This window comes from Musca autumnalis, unplaced genomic scaffold (genome assembly GCF_047663935.1).
Source record: "Musca autumnalis isolate F117 unplaced genomic scaffold, ASM4766393v1 scaffold_4, whole genome shotgun sequence".
Lineage (NCBI taxonomy): Eukaryota > Metazoa > Arthropoda > Insecta > Diptera > Muscidae > Musca > Musca autumnalis.
This window is the reverse complement of record NW_027411977.1, coordinates 127,731,085-127,750,150: the sequence shown is the minus strand read 5'-3', so window position 1 is coordinate 127,750,150 and position 19,066 is coordinate 127,731,085. Positions and strand designations below refer to the sequence as shown.

Sequence of the window (19,066 nt, the reverse complement as noted above, 5' to 3'; positions counted from 1 at the left end):
AAAATTTGAGGCAATAAATGTAGTTTTTCGAGTTCATTATTTCTCCAAATATTTTATTCTTGCCCTTATCTACAAATTTGCTTCATATGTCAGATAAAGATTCACATAGGTTTCAGAGATGTAGCCCAGAATTGCTTTAAAAAGTCAATATTTAGCCATGTTTAGATGGGGCCATAAAATCCAACCTAGATCTGACACAACAAAACTAGCACTTTCGTCGTTTGGGTCTGTACTTTCAAAAAATCCTCAAATTGTTTGCACAAAATTACCTTAAAAATGTTGCACAGTGTTACAGTGTAAATGAATTAAACAAAAAAAGTTTGCAGTAAATGTATCAGTTTCTCCAAATTATATATTTATACGTTTGTTTTATTATTTTTTCTTTTAGATATCGGGATCCCTGTTCGGCTAGTTTGAATGAAGATGATCAGCATACAACAAAATTGGTTGGAGATGGCAAGAAAAAGGTAAGTTCAAATTAAAATTTATAATCCAATTTTTTGTAGGATTCGTTTTTTGCCACAACAATGAACCGGTAATATGACAATACATGCGAATTTTAGAGAATTTTCGTGAAAATACACCTGTGACCTCATACAAACTACTATGGAAAGAAACAAAGATACCTCTGGTGACATGGGTTAACGTTAGCCGATCGTCCTAACATTTCATATATAAGATTTTTGGTTCAAATGGACAAAATTTTGGGAGTAGGCGTTAAAAAAAGAAACTTTGTTGTTTTTTTGGGCCGCACTACCTTCCAATCTGAGCGGATTTGCTCTCTACTATGTGATGAGTAAAATAAGGTATATTCAACGCAGAGAAAAGAATATTCGAAGAGCATAATATGTATTGTAAAGACATTGTTAGATTCCGTATGTAGTATTGTGATTCTAACAATAGTTTTTGTCTATTACATTAATTGTTTTCTGTCATATGCAACAATAGTTTTTGTCAACTGGACAACATTTTTCTCTTTTATTCGACAATTTCTTTCCAACAATATTTGAAGAGTAAAATATGTATTGCAAAGATATTATTAGATTCCGTATGTAGTATTGTGACTCCAACAATAGTTTTTGTCAATTACAGCAATTGTTTTTTTGTCATATCCAACAATAGTTTTTTTGTCAATTGGTCAATATTATTCTCTTTTCGTCGACATTTTTTTTCTTCTCTCACTATTCGATGCCTTTGAGAAAAAAAAAAATTTTGGTGAGTTTTGTTTGTATTACAGGATGATATTATCTTTGGTTTTGTGTATGTACCCCACCAACAATGAGTTTCTTGTTTTTATTTGTTTCTTCTTTTTCATTCTTCTTTGGGTTTTGATGGTTGAGTTATACCGGCACAATCTTAGACATGTTATTGGTGTTTTTCTTTTCATATTTGTTATGGTTTATTATCATTAAATTTGTCATTCCGTTTGTAACACATCGAAATATTCATCGGAGACCCTATATAGCATATTTATTAGGACGGGGCGATTTGTATGGAAAATAAAAAAATAAAACGAAGTGACCCAAACAAACTAAAGGCATTTTCGTTGTCCATGGATCCCAACACGATATGATTTTGCATCAGAACGCTTGAATATTTTTCTGGTCAACTTTTGAACCACAGTGCCATTTATCGACATTTTCCGAAAAGTTTGCCCCTTCTCAAGGCCAAAACTGCCTGAAGGAGCTTTTCAACGCTTTTGCGATGTATTAGAGAGTTCTTAATCACTGTCTTGGCTAAATTTTTTTTCTTTGTATTGGATCGAAAATCTGAATGGTTTGGTCGTTATATGCTAAAATGTTCAAAAAACGTGAATAAAAACTTAAAGTCAAAATCGGGAGGCTCCATTTTCGCGGTACTTATGGTCTAGTGGACTTTTTTGATCAGTTCAATCCCAGGAATCAGAAACGCGAAGGTTAAGGTTTTCAAATCGCCCCGGCCTAATATATATTCTAGATCAGGGTAAAATTCTAAGTCGATATAACCATATCCGTCTGTCCGTCCGTCTGTTGAAATCAAGATACAACTCGCAATTTTTAAGATAGAGCTTTGAAACTTGGTATAGAAGTTTCTATTACTCCTAGAATGTTTGATATTGCAAATGGGCTACATCGGTCCACGTTTTGAATAGCCCCATAGAACGGTACCACCCGTTTTTCGGTATTTTTAAGGTTTTAGCTTCATTATCATACCGAAATGGCTGAAATTTGGTATTGAGTGTTCGTTGGTGGTATAAAACTTTCCCCCAGAATTTTGTTGGTATTAAGGTTTTCAAATCGCCCCGGCCTAATATATATTCTAGATCAGGGTAAAATTCTAAGTCGATATAATCATGTCCGTCTGTCCGTCCGTCTGTTGAAATCAAGATACAGCTCGCAGTTTTTAAGATAGAGCTTTGAAACTTGGTATAGAAGTTTCTATTACTCCTAGAATGTTTGATATTGCAAATGGGCTACATCGGTCCACGTTTTGAATAGCCCCCATAGAACGGTACCACCCGATTTTCGGTATTTTTAAGGATTTAGCTTCATTATCATACCGAAATGGCTTAAATTTGGTATTGAGTGTTCGTTGGTGGTATAAAACTTTCCCCCAGAATGTTGTTGGTATGGCTTCACGCCTTCATATAGCCCCCATAGAACGGTACCTCCCGATTTTTGGTATTTTGAAGGTTGTGGCCTCAATATTACTCCGAAATGGCTGAAATTTGGTATTTCGTCTTCATTGGGGGTACGAAACTTTCCCCCAAAAATTTGTCGGTACAGGTCCACGCCTTCATATAGCCCCCTTAGAACGGTACCGCCCGATTTTCGGTATTTTGAACGTTATGGCCACAATAATCCATTGAAATGGCTGAAATTTGGTATTTCGTCTTCGTTGGGGGTATTCAACTTTCCCCTCTAAATTTGTCGGTATAGGTCCGCGCCTCCATATAGCCCCCTTAGAATGGTACCTCTCGATTTTCGGTATTTTGAAGGTTGTGACCTCAATATTCATCCAAAGTGGATGAAATTTGGTATTTAGTCTTCGTTCGGGTGATAAAACTTTACCACAGAAATTTGTTGGTACAGGCCCACGCCTTAATACAGCCCCCATAGAACGGTACCACCCGATTTTCGGTATTTTGAAGGTTTTAGCTTCGTTATCACACCGAAATCGCTGAAATTTGGTACTTAGCCTTCGTTGGAAATATACAATTTCCCACCAGAATTTTGTTGGTAGGGGACCTCCTGATTTCCGGCATTTTGAAGATTGTGGCAGAATTGGCAGGCCAAAGAATAGATGGCGCAAACAAGTGGATGAAGAGATGACAAGGCGCGGTATTCCAGAAAGAGAAGCAATAGACAGAGAGAAATGGAGATCTTTTCTTAGTTCGGCCTATAGAACAAATGTTCTGTAATGGGCCAGCTAAGTCAGTAAGTAGGCCTCAATATTTCTCCGATATTGCTGAAATTTTGTATTTAGTCCTCATTTGAGTTATAAAACTTTCCATATAAAATTTGTCGGTATAGGCCCACGCCTTCATATAGCCCCCATAGAACGGTACCTCCCGATTTTCCTTTTTTGAGGGTTGTGGCCACAACAACAAACAGAAATGGCTGAGATTTGGTATTTAATCTACGTTGAAAGTAAAACTCTTTCCGACTAATTTTCGTCGGTATAGATCCACGTTTCGATAAAGCCCCCATAGAACGGTACCTCACAATTTTCAAAATTGTGAAGGATGTGACGTTAATATCACACCGAAATGACTGAAATTTGTTATTTAGTCTTTCATGGGGTTATAAAATGTTCCACAAAAGAATTATCAGTATAGGTCCACGTCTTCCTATATCCCCCATAGAAGCGTACTTCTTAATTTACGGTATTTTTTTCGATTTTAACCACATTATCCTACTGAAATATCGAAAATTTGGTATTTAGTCTTCTTTGAGTCTAAAAACTTTACGCCAGAAATTTGTCGGTATAGATCGACGTTTTGATATAGCCGCCATAGAACGGTACCTCCCGAATTTCCGTATTTTGGAGGTTATCGATATTGTTTACCGAAATTACTGAAATTTGGTATTAATTTCTTTTTCGTAAACGAAGGGAAACTAATTGTTCCATTTTACTTTAATACCACTCCTGGTGGAGGGTATAACAAGTTGTGCCCGGCCGAACTTAAAGCCGAACTTAAAGCCGTTCTTACTTGTTATTCTCTATATTGGGGTTGGTGATTGGCAGTTAAAGCAGCAAAACTTGACCATGTATTGTATTCATCAATCCTCGTAATATTATTTATACCAAAATTATGTGGAAAGTGTATATGAGAATTATATACAATCAAGTTAAAAAAATCAGTAATAACTCATCTGGGCTGACAATAGTTTGTTAATGATTTTTAAAATATTGCGGAATGTCGCAAGTTGTTTTTGCTTTTTTATGTTTGTAGCAAAATATGGTACTTTTGGATTTACAAATAAATTGTTGGAAAAATAGATATTCTTGTTCCAACAAAAGCGAAAAATATTTTGTTCTGCCTGTTGCATGATATTTTTTTTACAAAATAACGCATTATTTTTTCAACTGCAGCTACATACATTGCTTTGTAATTTGTTATTCGTGGCTCTCTTTTTTGTGGGTGAATCTACAATCCAGCTAAAACTATTAGCTAAGTGACACATCACCATGTGAAGATTGTAACAAAAAATGAATTTCAACAGATGGTCGGTCGGTCACTTCGTAAAGAAACGAAAGAGAAGAAAGAAATCAACAACAAATTAAAAAATAAATTTGAAACTAATGAACGAACAAGCATACGCTCATAAAAAATACATCATGGACTAGTATTACGTAAAACCATAACTACCTAGCAAACACTTCCATTAAAACCTCCTGCAATTACAGAGGATTACGAAGATTGATGCATTAAACGAAAAATAGTAATGAACGAATTCAACATTTGAAAGAAAGAAAATAAAAATCAGTACAGGTAGTCTTCATCATCAAATGTTCTTGGACGGTAGCATCTCCATTGAATGAACTGCAAATTGCAATACATGCATGGCCTTGTGACCGAAACAGCCAGCCATAAGTAGAAACTACATAAGTATTTCCATTATAGAGTTTGGCTGCTGGCTGGATTGAAGTATGAGATGGGAATGTTGGCTTGGACGAATGGACGAACAACAGCAACAACTAGAATAAGTCAATTATCAAATGAACACTTATTTAGTTCGGTTCGGTAAGAAGAATCCATTGGTTAAGTCATAGCTTTTATTTTTACTTTTCCATCCATTAAATTGCCATTTGTTGGCAGCATCGACATTGACCAAGAGTATTGCTTAGATAATTCTATACCTAGCAATATATTGTGGTTGTACTCTGCTATTGCAGAGATTTACAATGAAGAGAAATGTTGTTGTTAATGCTGATTGTAGTCCTCCTTCTCTTACTCACCCTGACCTTAAGCCAACTCTAAGCTGTCCGTATAATAACTGTACAGAAATAACATTGCTAAATGTTAGAAGGACCGAATGAAAATATGTTTTAATGTTATAGCATTTAGCAAGGGTACAAATAGGAGGGGAATTATGTATTGTGATTGTATACAATACGCCAAAAAGCAAGAATACAGGGCTATGCTGCACTTATAGAGGTACTCGTATGTATGCAGCACTGTCAGGTGCTCGGATAAGGAAATATGAAATTGCATTAACTTGAGAATAGTCATTAGTAGACAATGTAAATTCGTTCAAAGTCAGAAAATTAGTAAGCCTGATTAAAACTCTCAAGTCAAGTTAAAAACAAGTAAGAGAGCATTAGTCAGCTGTACTGTACCCCCAGCCTCTGATCAAAAAAAGAAGCAAACACAATAAGTATGCCGTATACACTAATACCTCGATTTGCGTTAATGATTGGTTCCGACGCCAAACGATACAAGGCAAATCAAAACACATGTTTATGTTTCCACATGTTTTGAATAACCTCTTCAGAAAATTGAAAGCCACAAATATTGAGGCAATCATGAATAAAAATTTCGTGCGGAATCATGAATAAAAATTCCGTGCGGAATTCCCCAATTTCACTTTTTTCCATATTTATGTACAAAAAGGGAATATGTTTGTCGGCGGGAATACTCCTGATTCTAGTTGTTTTCAACGTCTTAAAATATAGATTTTAACAGAATTTCGCTTTTTAAAATTATTTTCCGTGTGGAAAATTCCGAGGGAAATATTCATGATTGCCCAGTGTATAAGTTCGATATATTGGTTATGCCAATGTATACGTTCGATACTTTGTTTCCCCTTTTGCAGTATTCCAATTACCCACGCTAATTGGCCGTTCTTACGAGCCCTATGGGGATATCTTCATTGCACTTCTTTCAGGAGCCTTATTCGCCTAGTTCGGATTGTAGAAGAGAGTTTTGCTCTTTTCTACAACCTCTCCGGGAAAGCCTTATTCGATCAGTTCGGATGCAGAGGGGCGCATTCCAATGCTGCAGTCGTAGTTGATGTCACGGCCTTGTGAACGTTATTCTGCCCACCGGCAACTACACTAATGTAATGTTTCTCATTCGCAGATACCGTATGCCAACAATAAACCGAAAATATATTTGAAACCAATGTCCGGCAAAAAGGGGCACAACGTGCCCTTGATGAGAATAACAACAGAACAACCACCACTCAGTCTTCGTTAAGAAGTCAATGAAGAAGGTTCTGTTATCGGTTGTTTCAGTGATTTTTAATTTTAGCAATGCATTAACGCACACGCTGTTTGTGGAGAGAGTCGTATGCGTGAGGCCGCAAACAATGCATTTGTATTGGTGCCGATACCTGTTTGAAACTGATACACTTGTGTTTGTCTTTTATTTTCTTCTCTTTTCATCCTGAGCTATCGACTCTCAGTGGTATCACGCCAACACCCTGATTAATTTTTTAATAACGCAAATCGACAAAAATCTATTATTTTTGCTTGACAAAAAATCGAAACAACTCAAATGGAAGTAACGCAAACCGAGGTATAAGTGTATAAAATTTATTGATGTTGTATCACTAGTTTGCTTCGATATATGTGGAATCTATCGGCACAGTTATATGGGGATATAGCAAATCATTGAATTGTACTGACAATTTTTAGTAAATAAACTTCTGATTCATTGAGAACTCGAAATATTAAATTATATTAAACTAAGTTTGGAAGAAAGTTCCTGAATGGTTTTTGGAGCCCTCGGGTATGGACTTACACCGGAAGAGAAAAGTACCGTTGTAAAAGGGTTCACGGTCCCTTCTGCTAAAAATTTCAAATAGATCCAAAAAGAGTCATCAAACTGCACTTTCCCCATCTTCATCTGAAATTTTGTGATGATTCCATAAAAATTGCGACCTGTAGCGTAATTAACATTTGAAAAACCTAACTTCTTGACAACCCACTTCCCGCAGACGATCAATCACCCATGGCCAACACAAGTGATTGAAAGCATCCCTAAAATCGACAAAGATATCCACAGATTACTTGACATACGTCCACAATACTACGGTTTTCTTTGAAACCAAACTGATACTTGGACTCTGTTCTAGCCAACCTCCCCTGAAGCCTCTACCCATTATACTCTACAATAAATTTCCAAATAGTAGAAGCAGACATGTCTACCTTGATAAAAAATGATTTATCCTGGTCTTATCGGGGAATTTCAAAAGGATTATTACCTTCCCAGCTCCCAATGAAAAAGGCCCAGTCGAACTCACTTCTATGGAAAAACTTTCTGGTAATCCGGAATTACTTTTCAAATGGTTTTACACATCTCTTCGGTCAATTCGATCAAAAGCCGCTTTAAAGTCGACAAGAATACCCAAAACGTACTTGGTGCTCGTAGATACATCCACTTCCTTCAATGACGAACAACTCCTGAATGAAAACAGACATCAGGGTTAGGACATTATCTCTCCATGTAGCAAAGGTCGTCTTTGCAACATTGGTGCCAGAAGCATCAACATCAGCTATTATTACCTTGTCTAGTATGAAATAATTACCATTGACCGTCCTTAGCTTCATATTAGCTATCATATATATATGACACAGCCTAGAGGGAGCCAAGTCATTTAGCCCTCTGGAATTTTTTCATGAGGCGCCAAACACCTTTCCGCTTCCGGGAGCATCATTGCAAATTTGATGTCAAAAACATCAACAGGCATCCTCGGTCTACACAACTTGTACAGCTGGCACCAGGGGTCATCACAGTGTCTATGAAAAACGGATTGCCTGATACTCATTCAAACACATATACTCATTCAAACACTACCTAGAGCCAGATGAGTCAACTGTTAAAATCGTCCTCATTCCGCCATTTGGTCCTCTGATATTTCTTCTTGTGGCGCCTAACAACTTTCCACTTTTGACTCTGAGTTCTCTTCCACCAACGAAGGCTTCGAGACCTCTTACGGTCATGTCTCACAAACAAAGTATCAATGGCATTTACTGAAAGAGAAGAAAAATATTATACCACGGCGAATGTCGAGACATCGCACGCAAAGAATAACATGTAGTAGCATTACGTCCATATACCAAAGACATGGCTCTAACGGTTCGTCGCACTTAGAATAGAAACTCACTAAACAGAGTTCCCAAAAGACTCCAGTAACTCACACACATACACCATAGTCACTCGTACTCACAAGCACACAACGTCGACCAAAACAGCAGAATGACATCTTGAGTCCCGAAATACCAGCATATCTGCGGCCAAAGATCAAATAAGGTTCGTGAATCAAGGCGAACCTACAATTGAGTCGACGCATGACAGCACTAGATCCTCGGCAATTAAATTGAATGAATTAATCCATAATAATGCTTCCCAGCAAAAATTCGGATCCGTTAGTCATTGTGTAACCCATTACAAAGTAATGTAAACAAAAAAAACTACTTGTGTTACTCCTTACTAAATTATGAGTACAGTGGCATAGAGTGTGTGTGTCCGACTACAAATCCGAGGGTTGTGTGTTCAACGCTCACAATCGGCAGGGTACTTTTAGTTAAAAAAGAAAAAACAAAGAACCATATGTAAGTAAGCACATGTAAGCGTTTCAACAACCCTAAATGCCGCTGCGCATACGATCCGTTGTGCGATGCGTTGCGCGTTGAAAGCGACAACCACATGAAAATAGTGTAAGTGATGCCAAGTTTGTTCTTGAAGTTTTCATGTGGTCGTTGTAACGCGACACTCAACGGATTGTATGTGCAGAGCCCTTTAATGTTCGTACGCGGCCTAATGTGTAGTATGTTCGGCTACAAATCAGAAGTTCGCATAATCAAATCCAGCAAGGAGCAATATAAAATAAAACAAGTAAGCAAAGGCTATAGTCGGACGGGGCCGACCATGTGATACCCTACACCACAACCTCTAGGAATCAGCTATGTGCAACCGCCTTGCACGCTGAATCAAATTTTCAAATTTTTAACGGTGGCAAAATACCCCTTAATAATGTTGGCGAAATTTCCTGAGTATTTCAGCCATGAAAAACGTCTCTACAAGTGGCAACTTAGGACACGCCGTTCGGACTCGGCGATAAAAACTTGGTCACATATCAATAACACTACTGGGATGTTTGTGGAAAAAATATTCAAAAATTGGAAAATTCACATTGATTAGCCCCTCCTGCTAAATCTTCAAATTGTCTTTGAATATCACGTTCTTTTTTGGAATAACCTAAAATAAATAAATATTCATATATACAATGCAATTTGCTACATCTCTGATATTTGATATTTCGGAAAATTGTGAGTTTATTGAAGATCTATTGTTCTCACGTAGTTTTGTGCTTTTCAGGGAATTTCGAAAATAGTTCATTGTGGGTATATATTGTGATATCAAAATAAATATATTTTATACTGGTTGAAATAACTACTAATGAATAGAAATTAAAAAAATTTGCATGCAAACAAAAATGTATAAATCCCAAAATAATTCATATTCAATTACACACCAAAGAAGATAGTATAAGTCAGCTGCGTTAACGGTGATATACCTTCTGTTTCAGGTTTCTTGCCTGTTTATCAGGGTTTCTTGCAGCTTTTCGGCCATAACCTCAGCAAATATGGACTTGCTATTGCAATTGTACCATCGAAAAGGGGACCGCAAGGACAATCTGCTGAAAAAAAATCAAACGAGAGGACTCTTAAATTTCACTTTTCCGAATTTTGTATATAGTCTTACCCAATCTATCGATTGATTGCTCACTTCGCCAGTTATCTTTCACACGATTTTTCGAAAAAAATTTAACTTTTGTGGAGGAGGTGTGTACCTATATAGCCTATATTTGAACTTAAAGTTTGGGCAAAATGTTTCGAAGTATAAAATTTTCGTGCCCACCAGCCACAGTAAGAGAGACAGATGAACGGACTGGGCTAAATAGACTCCAAATTGTCTAAAACAAACTTCGTCCAAACATACTTGGGGTCTAAAACCATTATTTCGATGAGACACATCTTTGGTCGTATTTTGTATGTATCCCCTTTACTGTAAATCCTGAGGTATAAAATAAGTGGCGAGGCGACCCAATGCTGCAATATTTGTATAAAACATCCAATTGGACAATTTACCTGAAAATTTCTCTGTCATGATATCGACAATTTGTAGCATGGGAGGAAATTTTGGTTCTCTACAAAAACCCCATTACATATTAGGCAGTAGGCCCGTTATCTAGCAGACACATTAATGCAATTTGGATCAAGGGAAAGGTCAGTAGTTCTTTTTCCATACGTACGCAACTTTGCCGGCATATGCCCTCCAGGAATTAAAAAATGGACCAAAAATAAAATTTGTAAATTTTTCATACTAAAGTAATGGTCTATGTTACCCGCTAAATAATATCAGATCATCATGCAAAATTATAGGCATTTTCTTCAACCTAAACTCTTACCTCGTGCGAAATTTCGTGACTATTGAGCTATAATTGCTACCTCTAGCGTGTTTATGATTACAATACCAACAAAAAACTGGATGTATTAGGCTGTAACTCTGTTATCTGATCACGTACATCAACATAATTGACATCAATGGAAAGGTCAGGAGATCGTCTTCCAAATATATCTCACGAGGGAGGAATGTGTCTTTCAGGAACAAAGATATAAGCTGTACATAAAAATTTTCACAATTTTCACACAAAAGTTGTGGTCCATTTAACCCTCTAAATATTATCTGATCGCCATCTCAAATTGCAAACTTCTTCTTTGTCATATACTCTTACCTTATTTAAAATTTCGAGGTGATCGGACTATTATTGCGACCTACAGAGCAGCTACAAAATCGGATAATAATTATGTTTTTGGTCTATTTCACCCGCTAAATATTTCACGATCATCGCCAATTAAAATAGCGATCTATTCTGATGTGAAACCGACCTCCATACCAAATCTCGTGACGATCGGTCCATAATTGCGGCCTGTAGTTTGATTACAATTTATAATGGACAGACGGACACACGGACGGACGGACGGACGGACACACATCTCAAAATCGCTTTATCTCGCCGAGATATGAAGATTGGTATACCACATTGGGGGTCTCAGACGAATATTTCGCGGTGTTACATGAATTTTTACCAAAACAAACTTATAATACCCTTTCCACATAGTGGTGTAGGGTATAAATATGAAGTGTGTTGAAAAAATAGAACATATGTTTTTTAGCTTATTTGCAACATCTAGTGGCCATAGAATAACTAGTTATTCAGTACGACATGCCCTTGTTGAAATAATGTGTTAGTAGGGGGTTTTGTAAATAGTTACGGCTACCAATGAGTACTATAAAAACCCATTATTTAGTAAAGATTTTTTTGCTGGGTTGGATTTTACCCTTTATGAGAGAAAGGAGTACAACAAAAACAATATCAAAATAAAGAGAGGACATTGAAATTAAGCTTTAATGTCATGACTGTAGAATGCTGAAAAGCAATATCAGAACATGTAAATTCTTCCCTGTGCCAAGAAGAGGTCCACCGCTCGAGTCCTCCAAAACCCTTTCCAGCATAATTGAATTAATTGAGCTATCATGACCTAAGCAGTTTTGTATTGAAAAAGTGATATCAAGCGGCGTCCACACACATCCAACCAATATGCTACGGTCGTTTCGCTGGACCATCAAGTCAACCTAGTGTCTCTGGTCTTCATAGAATCCTTCTTCAATACACACACATATACAATCGAAGATTTTTTTCTGCATGAATTTTAATGCCTTCCAGTTATATATCCAGTTGTAAACAACAAATGGGGTAATGGTAATAAATACGAGAGAGTAGAAGGGATAATAATGAATGACGTCACAATGCAGAAGAATAACACTGTGCAACATTTTTAAGGTAATCTTTTGCAAACAATTTGAACTGAGGATTTTTTGGATTTTTGGGTTTTGTTGCGTCAGATCCAGCTTGTATTTTATGGCCCCATCTAAACATGGTTAAATATTGACTTTTTAAAGCAATTCGGGGCTATATCTCTGAAACCAATGTGAATCTTCTTCTGACCTCTGAAACAAATTTGTAGATAAGGGCAAGAATAAAATATTTGGAGAAATAATGAACTCGAAAAACTTCATTTACTGCCACAAATTTTTTAACATGTCTAAAAATTCCATAATTTGTATACATTTAGCACCATATCTCAAAAACTTATAAAATTGTCGTAATTAAGAAAAATATTCGCTGGAATGTAATACATAACTCTTCAGAACATTTCATTGTTGTAAAATGCCTCTATCACGTTGTTTTTAGCATATTTTTCAAGGACGATTTAATAAATATGTAAATAATGTCGTGAAATCTGAAATGCGAACGGTGTGAACGGTGTTTGAAATACCTGTTGTAAAAGATATGACATAAAATACCGCGGAAACATCATGAAATAAGCATTTTAGAGTTTCAAAATGTTCTGTAAAATTGTTGAGAACTTTATTTGGAATATTTTTGCAATTGGTTACTTGGTTTAACTCCCAATAGTTTAGCAGCTACTGACCAGAGTTCCAGAAATTATGTAAAATTTTCTATATTTTATCAATTTTGATGCCCTAGATTGTTAGCCCGGTTTAGATGAGGCCATAAAATCCGAACTGGATCTGACAGGACAAACCCAACTAGGGTTTCTGTAGTCTCAATATGTACCTTCAAAAATGCATACTAGAAGTTGTTTGTATTTTCAGTGTTGCATAGTGTAATGCTAAAACCGAATGATCAAAACAAATATGGTAGAGAGTACAACAAGAACAATAGCAAAATAAACAGGGAAAATTCAGATTTTGCAATAATTTCATAATTGTAGAAATGTCTATACAGAAGTTGTTGTTGTAAAACTGATTCAAATAAAGTAAAGTAAAATTCACGCTATAAATCAAATTTTTAATTAATGGAATTTCATCTAAAATAACTTAAATCCTCCAGTAACACTCCTAACAATAGTGTACGTATCGACATTGAACATACAGAAAATTGTACCTAAATGAATATCTCCTGGTGTACATTGTTCACTTCTCTGTTCCACCACATTTTTCTAACGTTCCATAACTATATCATGTCATGACATCCTCAACATGATTTAAGTATAGAGGAGGTTGGTTGATGATACATCTTCTGCTGCATCATTCGCTTCCATAACCAACCGCTGAATTCTGTTCTATGAACATATTTTATGTTGTGTGTGCTACAAAAGGTTACTCAGTGGTAGGTATGGATGTTTTTGGTCTGGTTATTGATGTTAGCTTAGTTAATGTTTTGAAAGTTTTCAAAAGTTATTTTTCCAAGCATGTGAAAAATGTGAGCTGTGCATTACGAGCAATGTGGTAATGTCTGTACCATGAACTTTGAAGATCAACGTCTGAAGAAGGTAATACATTAATGCCAACATATGTATGTATGTTGGTTGGTTCCTCTTCTTGTTGTTTATCTGTCATTCCAGTTTTCATCTTTTCAAATTGAGTTATAAAACAAAGACAAAAAAGAATATTAAAACCATAAAGCCGCATATTAGTTGACGTTTTTTTTTTATAAATGATTGCTTCCACAAAATGTGGTTCAAATTAGGATGGTAAGCATGAAGATAACTTAGTATCCAGATGTTGGAAAGATTATGAGTAAATCACAAATAAAAAGAATATAATTATGAGAAGTGTGCAAATAAGAAATTCTAATAAGGTTAGCAAACGAGGTGGAGCAAATACTTTTTAGGAAAAGTGAAACTGTTGCAGGAAATATTATATATAAGTACTCTCTTCGAGAGATATCGTGCGCACCATTTTAGCGAACAATTTTGAACTATTGTGGGGAAGGTGCCCAGATGTGTGGACCAATATGGTTCATTTTCGAACTGGATCTATGTTTTGACAAAATATTACAAAGAGAAGTGTGCAAATAAGAAATTCTAATAAGGTTAGCAAACGAGGTGGAGAAAATACTTTTTTAGGAAAAGTGAAACTGTTGCAGGAAATGTTATATATAAGTACTCTCTTCGAGAGATATCGTGCGCACCATTTTAGCGAACAATTTTGAACGATTGTGGGTAAGGTGCCCGGATGAGTGGACCAATATGGTTCATTTTCGAACTGGATCTATGTTTTGACAAAATATTACAAAATTTGAACAAATCGGTTGATCTGCTGGAGTCAAATGGATGACATGGCTAAATCGTATTTAAGTTGTCTAAAACGGTTTCGATGAGGGATATTTGTTTCTGTGGTATCGGCTAACAACAACTTGCAATCCCACCGGATTGACCCGCAACCATACTACATCAGTGTTCCCGCTTTTGGAAGGTCGTAACCGGCTGGGTCTTAGAGGACTTTAATGCTCATCATTAGACAACATAGCGCTTGCTGATAAGATTGAACAGATCTACGTTTTGGACGATCAGCCCGACGTTTCTCGTGGATCAGACCATCTCCCTATCGTCTGCATCAGCAAACCACCCGATTTCATCACCTCTGAACGCCGCGCTTGAATCAATCGTGGGAAGCTAATTGGCTTATTTTCAGAAATCGGCCCAACATATCTCATGTTCGGGTAGCAAAGAGGACGTTCCGAGACATCTTCACCGCTGTCGTCTTTCGCATATACCTGCTGATCGAATACCCGAAGTGAGAACGGTTTTCCCAGCAGAGGCGGCGGTATTAGGAAATAAGAATGATGAGCTTGGTCGAGCCAACCCAACTAAGCCAAGATTCAGGGAGCTGATACTGCAAATTAACAGGTTGGTCGGTGAATATAAGCGGAACAATTACATGGAATAAAAATAAGAGAATTGTGGACAGCGGTTAAGTCACTCTCGAACCGTGGAAGGAAGATAGCACTTCAGTCACGTTTGGCAACATTACGCTGACGGATAAAAAGAAGCGCGCAAGTTATTTTAAACGACTGCAGAGAAATAACCCCCAAAATTTACAATGGTTGATGTTGCGAATGCCATCAGGAACGCTTATTCATCCAAAGCTTTGGGCCTGATGGAATTTCCATGGTAATGCTGAAAAATTTGGATGAGCCAGGTGTTGAGTATCTCGCCAATGTGCTAAACCTGTCTCTAGCTAAACACGTCGCGCCCGAAATCTGGAAAGTGAGTAGGTGGTCCTACTAGGGTGAATTCCGCTTTACCCCTTCCTATCGTTAGAAATAGCTATCCACTTGACGATCATCAGCATGAGCGACAACAGCGCTGCACGCCATCCCCACACAGATTAGTCGAGGACTCAACCAGAACAAGCCGTGCGATAGGACAGATATGCCGTGTTTAACCTGGGTATCTACTTTCCGGTCTAATCCCACGGTGTCCACACAACACTGAGCTGATAACAAGCTCCCCTTACAACGTAGTGAGGTACCACTTGTGTTCAAGTGTTTCGCCCCGTTCACCACCCAGATTTGGTGCGGAACCCATCTAAAATTCCTGTCAGACAGTCGGTTGCAACGCAACTCTACATTTAAGCCGAAGACTCTAACCGCGATTTGGTTACAACCACAACCACCTCGATAATACAAGGTGGCCGACAACAATAACCAGATTAGGCCAACAGATCTACAACTGGTACCCGCGGTTCCAGAATTAAGTCGCTAGTACGACCTCGTAACCAAGAAGACTACTATAGACTGGTGACCCACCGTGCGATAGGATAGTGTTGGTGGTGCTCGACTTATCAAAAGCCTCTGTTAGAGGATATTGACCAGACTAACCTCCGGCCAAGTTTGAAACATTGGATAATCAGTTATATGTGTGAACGCCAGTCATATGTGGAATTCAGTAACAAGAAGGCGAAGCCCCGTAAAGTGAAACAGGGAGTTCCCTAAGGTGGGGAATATCTCTAGAACAATTTAACCTCTACCTCTCCAATTTTCCACCCACTCCAGGCACCATTGATAGCTTAACGTATGTGGATAATTGTACGATCTTGGCGTCAGGTACCTTCCCTGAAGTCATTTAAAAAACGCTGAACTCCTATTTGTTCGATTTTAACACCTCTTTTCCATGCGAGGAATATACAAATTTCCGACACTAAATCTACGGCCACTCTATTCACCACATGGACAGCGGAGTTGAGCACTGGGAATTGCGACCACAAACTACCCCAAAATTCTAGGAATTACATTCGACACTATGTTAATGTCGCCCGCGCATGCCACAGCTATCTGCGATAAGTATAGATGTAGGAACAATGTCTTCAAGCCCTAGCCGGCAGTACTTGGTGTGCAGATAATGAAACCTTGTTGACGACGTCGGTCGGCTTGTGGTAACCTATGCGGCGCCAGTATGGTCCCCGAATATAGTGCAACGCGATGGAAAAATATTGAAACCGGTCAGAATTCCACCCAGAGGACTGAACAGGGTGCCTCCTCATGTCTTCAGTAGACCATCTACATGAGGAGACAATGATTCTTCTTCTTCCAGCCACACAATGGCAAGTACTACGCTGGGGTGTTGTAGAGAGCCATCCTAATCAGGCATGGTAGGAGGCATCTTCATGATCTAGTAAGAGAGGTCCAACGTTACAAGATCAACACGCCTATCAAGCAGGTTTAAATAGCATTCACATTGATGCAGTCGCAGATGCAACAAACAACTGTCGTGCGAATGCGGTCCTCAGAGAGAGCCCCACATCTATCGCAGCTAAGGAGCGTCAGCTGCCACGACAAAGCAGAGTAGTTTGGCTTCTCCTTCGCTCGGGATGTTGCCGTCTAAATTCCTATAGGGCAAAAATTGATCACACCATGCAAAACATTTGCAAAGAATGTGACCCATGAGGTCCTCATGACACGCTTTGTGATTACAAACCAATGAAACAGGCACATTCTTAGAACTGGAGATAGACACAGGACCAGACTAAGCTGAAAAATGAACTTTGAAACATATCATAAGCTGTTACAACGGTAACAACAACCGTCAACACAGGGTCATAAACACTCGGAAATTTACTCCGAGACTCTTCAAACAATTCTGTTGAATGTCCTGTTTGTTTAATTCTGTAATTAATTAAATTAATTCTGTCTGTTTAATTCTATATAAAAAATCATATTGTTTATAAAACCATAAGTAGGATGGGGATGGGCACGTGTGCAGCCGTCAATGCTGCCAATGTTTCAAAAATGCCTAAAAGTATGCTATGACTAAATCTATGCTCCAATGAATATGTAAACATGTTCTTTTGGCATTAACAATTGAATCACACAACTCAATAAGAGCCAATTTTACAACATCAAAAAACTACCGTTAGATTAAGTCTAAAGTCTTTAAAGGCGATGAAAACAACAAATAAGCAATCATTTCTTTAGCTATAGCAGATGTTGTCCTATAGCCAGGAAAACAATAACAACAACAAGGCAACCAAACATTCAGCCGTTATGTATTTCTTTTTGGCATTAATTATATGGCTAAAAGCCATAATAGACACATAAATAAGACAGACTACTTACTTTTGGCCAAAATGAAACTTTGCATAGCATCAGCTACACTCCACTTACTAAGTATCTATCCACACGGTAGACATTCTTTGGCATTAAACGTTTTTTGTTTTTTTAGGCAGAGAGTAGACAAATATGTTGGTCAATTGTGTTTTGGGCCATACATTACATGAAGCTGAGGAGTAGTAGCTCACCATAAAAAGTGTAAACTTAGTTGAATAGAGAAAAAGTTTGTCTGCCAGCTAAACCGCCTGACAGACACACAGACATAAAGAACACCAATTTGTTAAGCTATTAATGACAATTCAAAGTCTACCGTTTGTCAAAGCCAAATCAAGCCAAGATAAAGCCAGAAGCGGAACATCGTACTACGAGAATGGAGCAAATTAAATCAGTCGAAACGACCCCGCGAGTCAAATACAAACATTTGGAGGAAACTATCATCGGGGTAATGTTCAAAATGTAGAAGCTTGCCAGAGTTTGCAAATTGAATGGCAAAATGGTAAAACTGTTCGCATGACATGCATGCATGAATGAGAGTGAACGAACAAACGAACGAACGGAGGGTAATATTGGCCAACAGATGCTGGCTGAAAGATTTGATTCCCTGTAAGCGACGAGAGAGAGGAAAATGAGGCAAACAAGGATATATGATGGAACAAAATGAATGACTTGTTGGTAGTCTGTTAGATGGATGTATGCTGGCTGAATGGTTTGGATGGATGGATGGATATGTTAGAATCAGAAATGTAATGAACAATTTTGGTAATGCTTGTGGCCAACTAACAACACATCAAAACAACCACCGAATCACCACAATCTAAAGGCCAAATGATGAAGTTTTTGTTTTCATTGTCGTTTTGGGTGAGCCATCAAATATTATCCAAACGTAGCTAGTTAAACCAACCAACCAGGCAGCCAGCCGCAGTAGTCATCAGGCCATGTTGGTGGCTGAAATCGTGATTAGCGGTATTTTTAATGACATTTAAAGCCTTCAACTTGAAAATGCGTCACAGCAACTCATCACCACCGCCAGCAAGCCAGTCAGCCAGTAATCCCAAAGAGGTTGAAAACAGATAACCAAAAGCCAAGAGATGATTATCAAAACGTGATCATATATACATAGTGGATGCGGATGATGATGACGATGATGGCAG

General features: G+C 37.7%; 2 protein-coding genes across 3 annotated transcripts in view; one reads left to right on the top strand and one right to left on the bottom strand.

Annotated features, from left to right (window-relative positions):
* The window catches only part of LOC141402652 (elongation factor-like GTPase 1), a 708,076-nt gene that overhangs the window by 655,198 nt on the left and 33,812 nt on the right, over positions 1-19,066 (bottom strand). The window lies entirely within an intron of this gene.
* The window catches only part of dsx-c73A (doublesex cognate 73A), a 187,439-nt gene that overhangs the window by 158,361 nt on the left and 10,012 nt on the right, over positions 1-19,066 (top strand). The window contains exon 3 of the mRNA XM_073984350.1: positions 389-467. Coding sequence (XP_073840451.1) covers positions 389-467 — 79 coding nt within the window. The remainder of the gene's footprint in view (positions 1-388; positions 468-19,066) is intronic.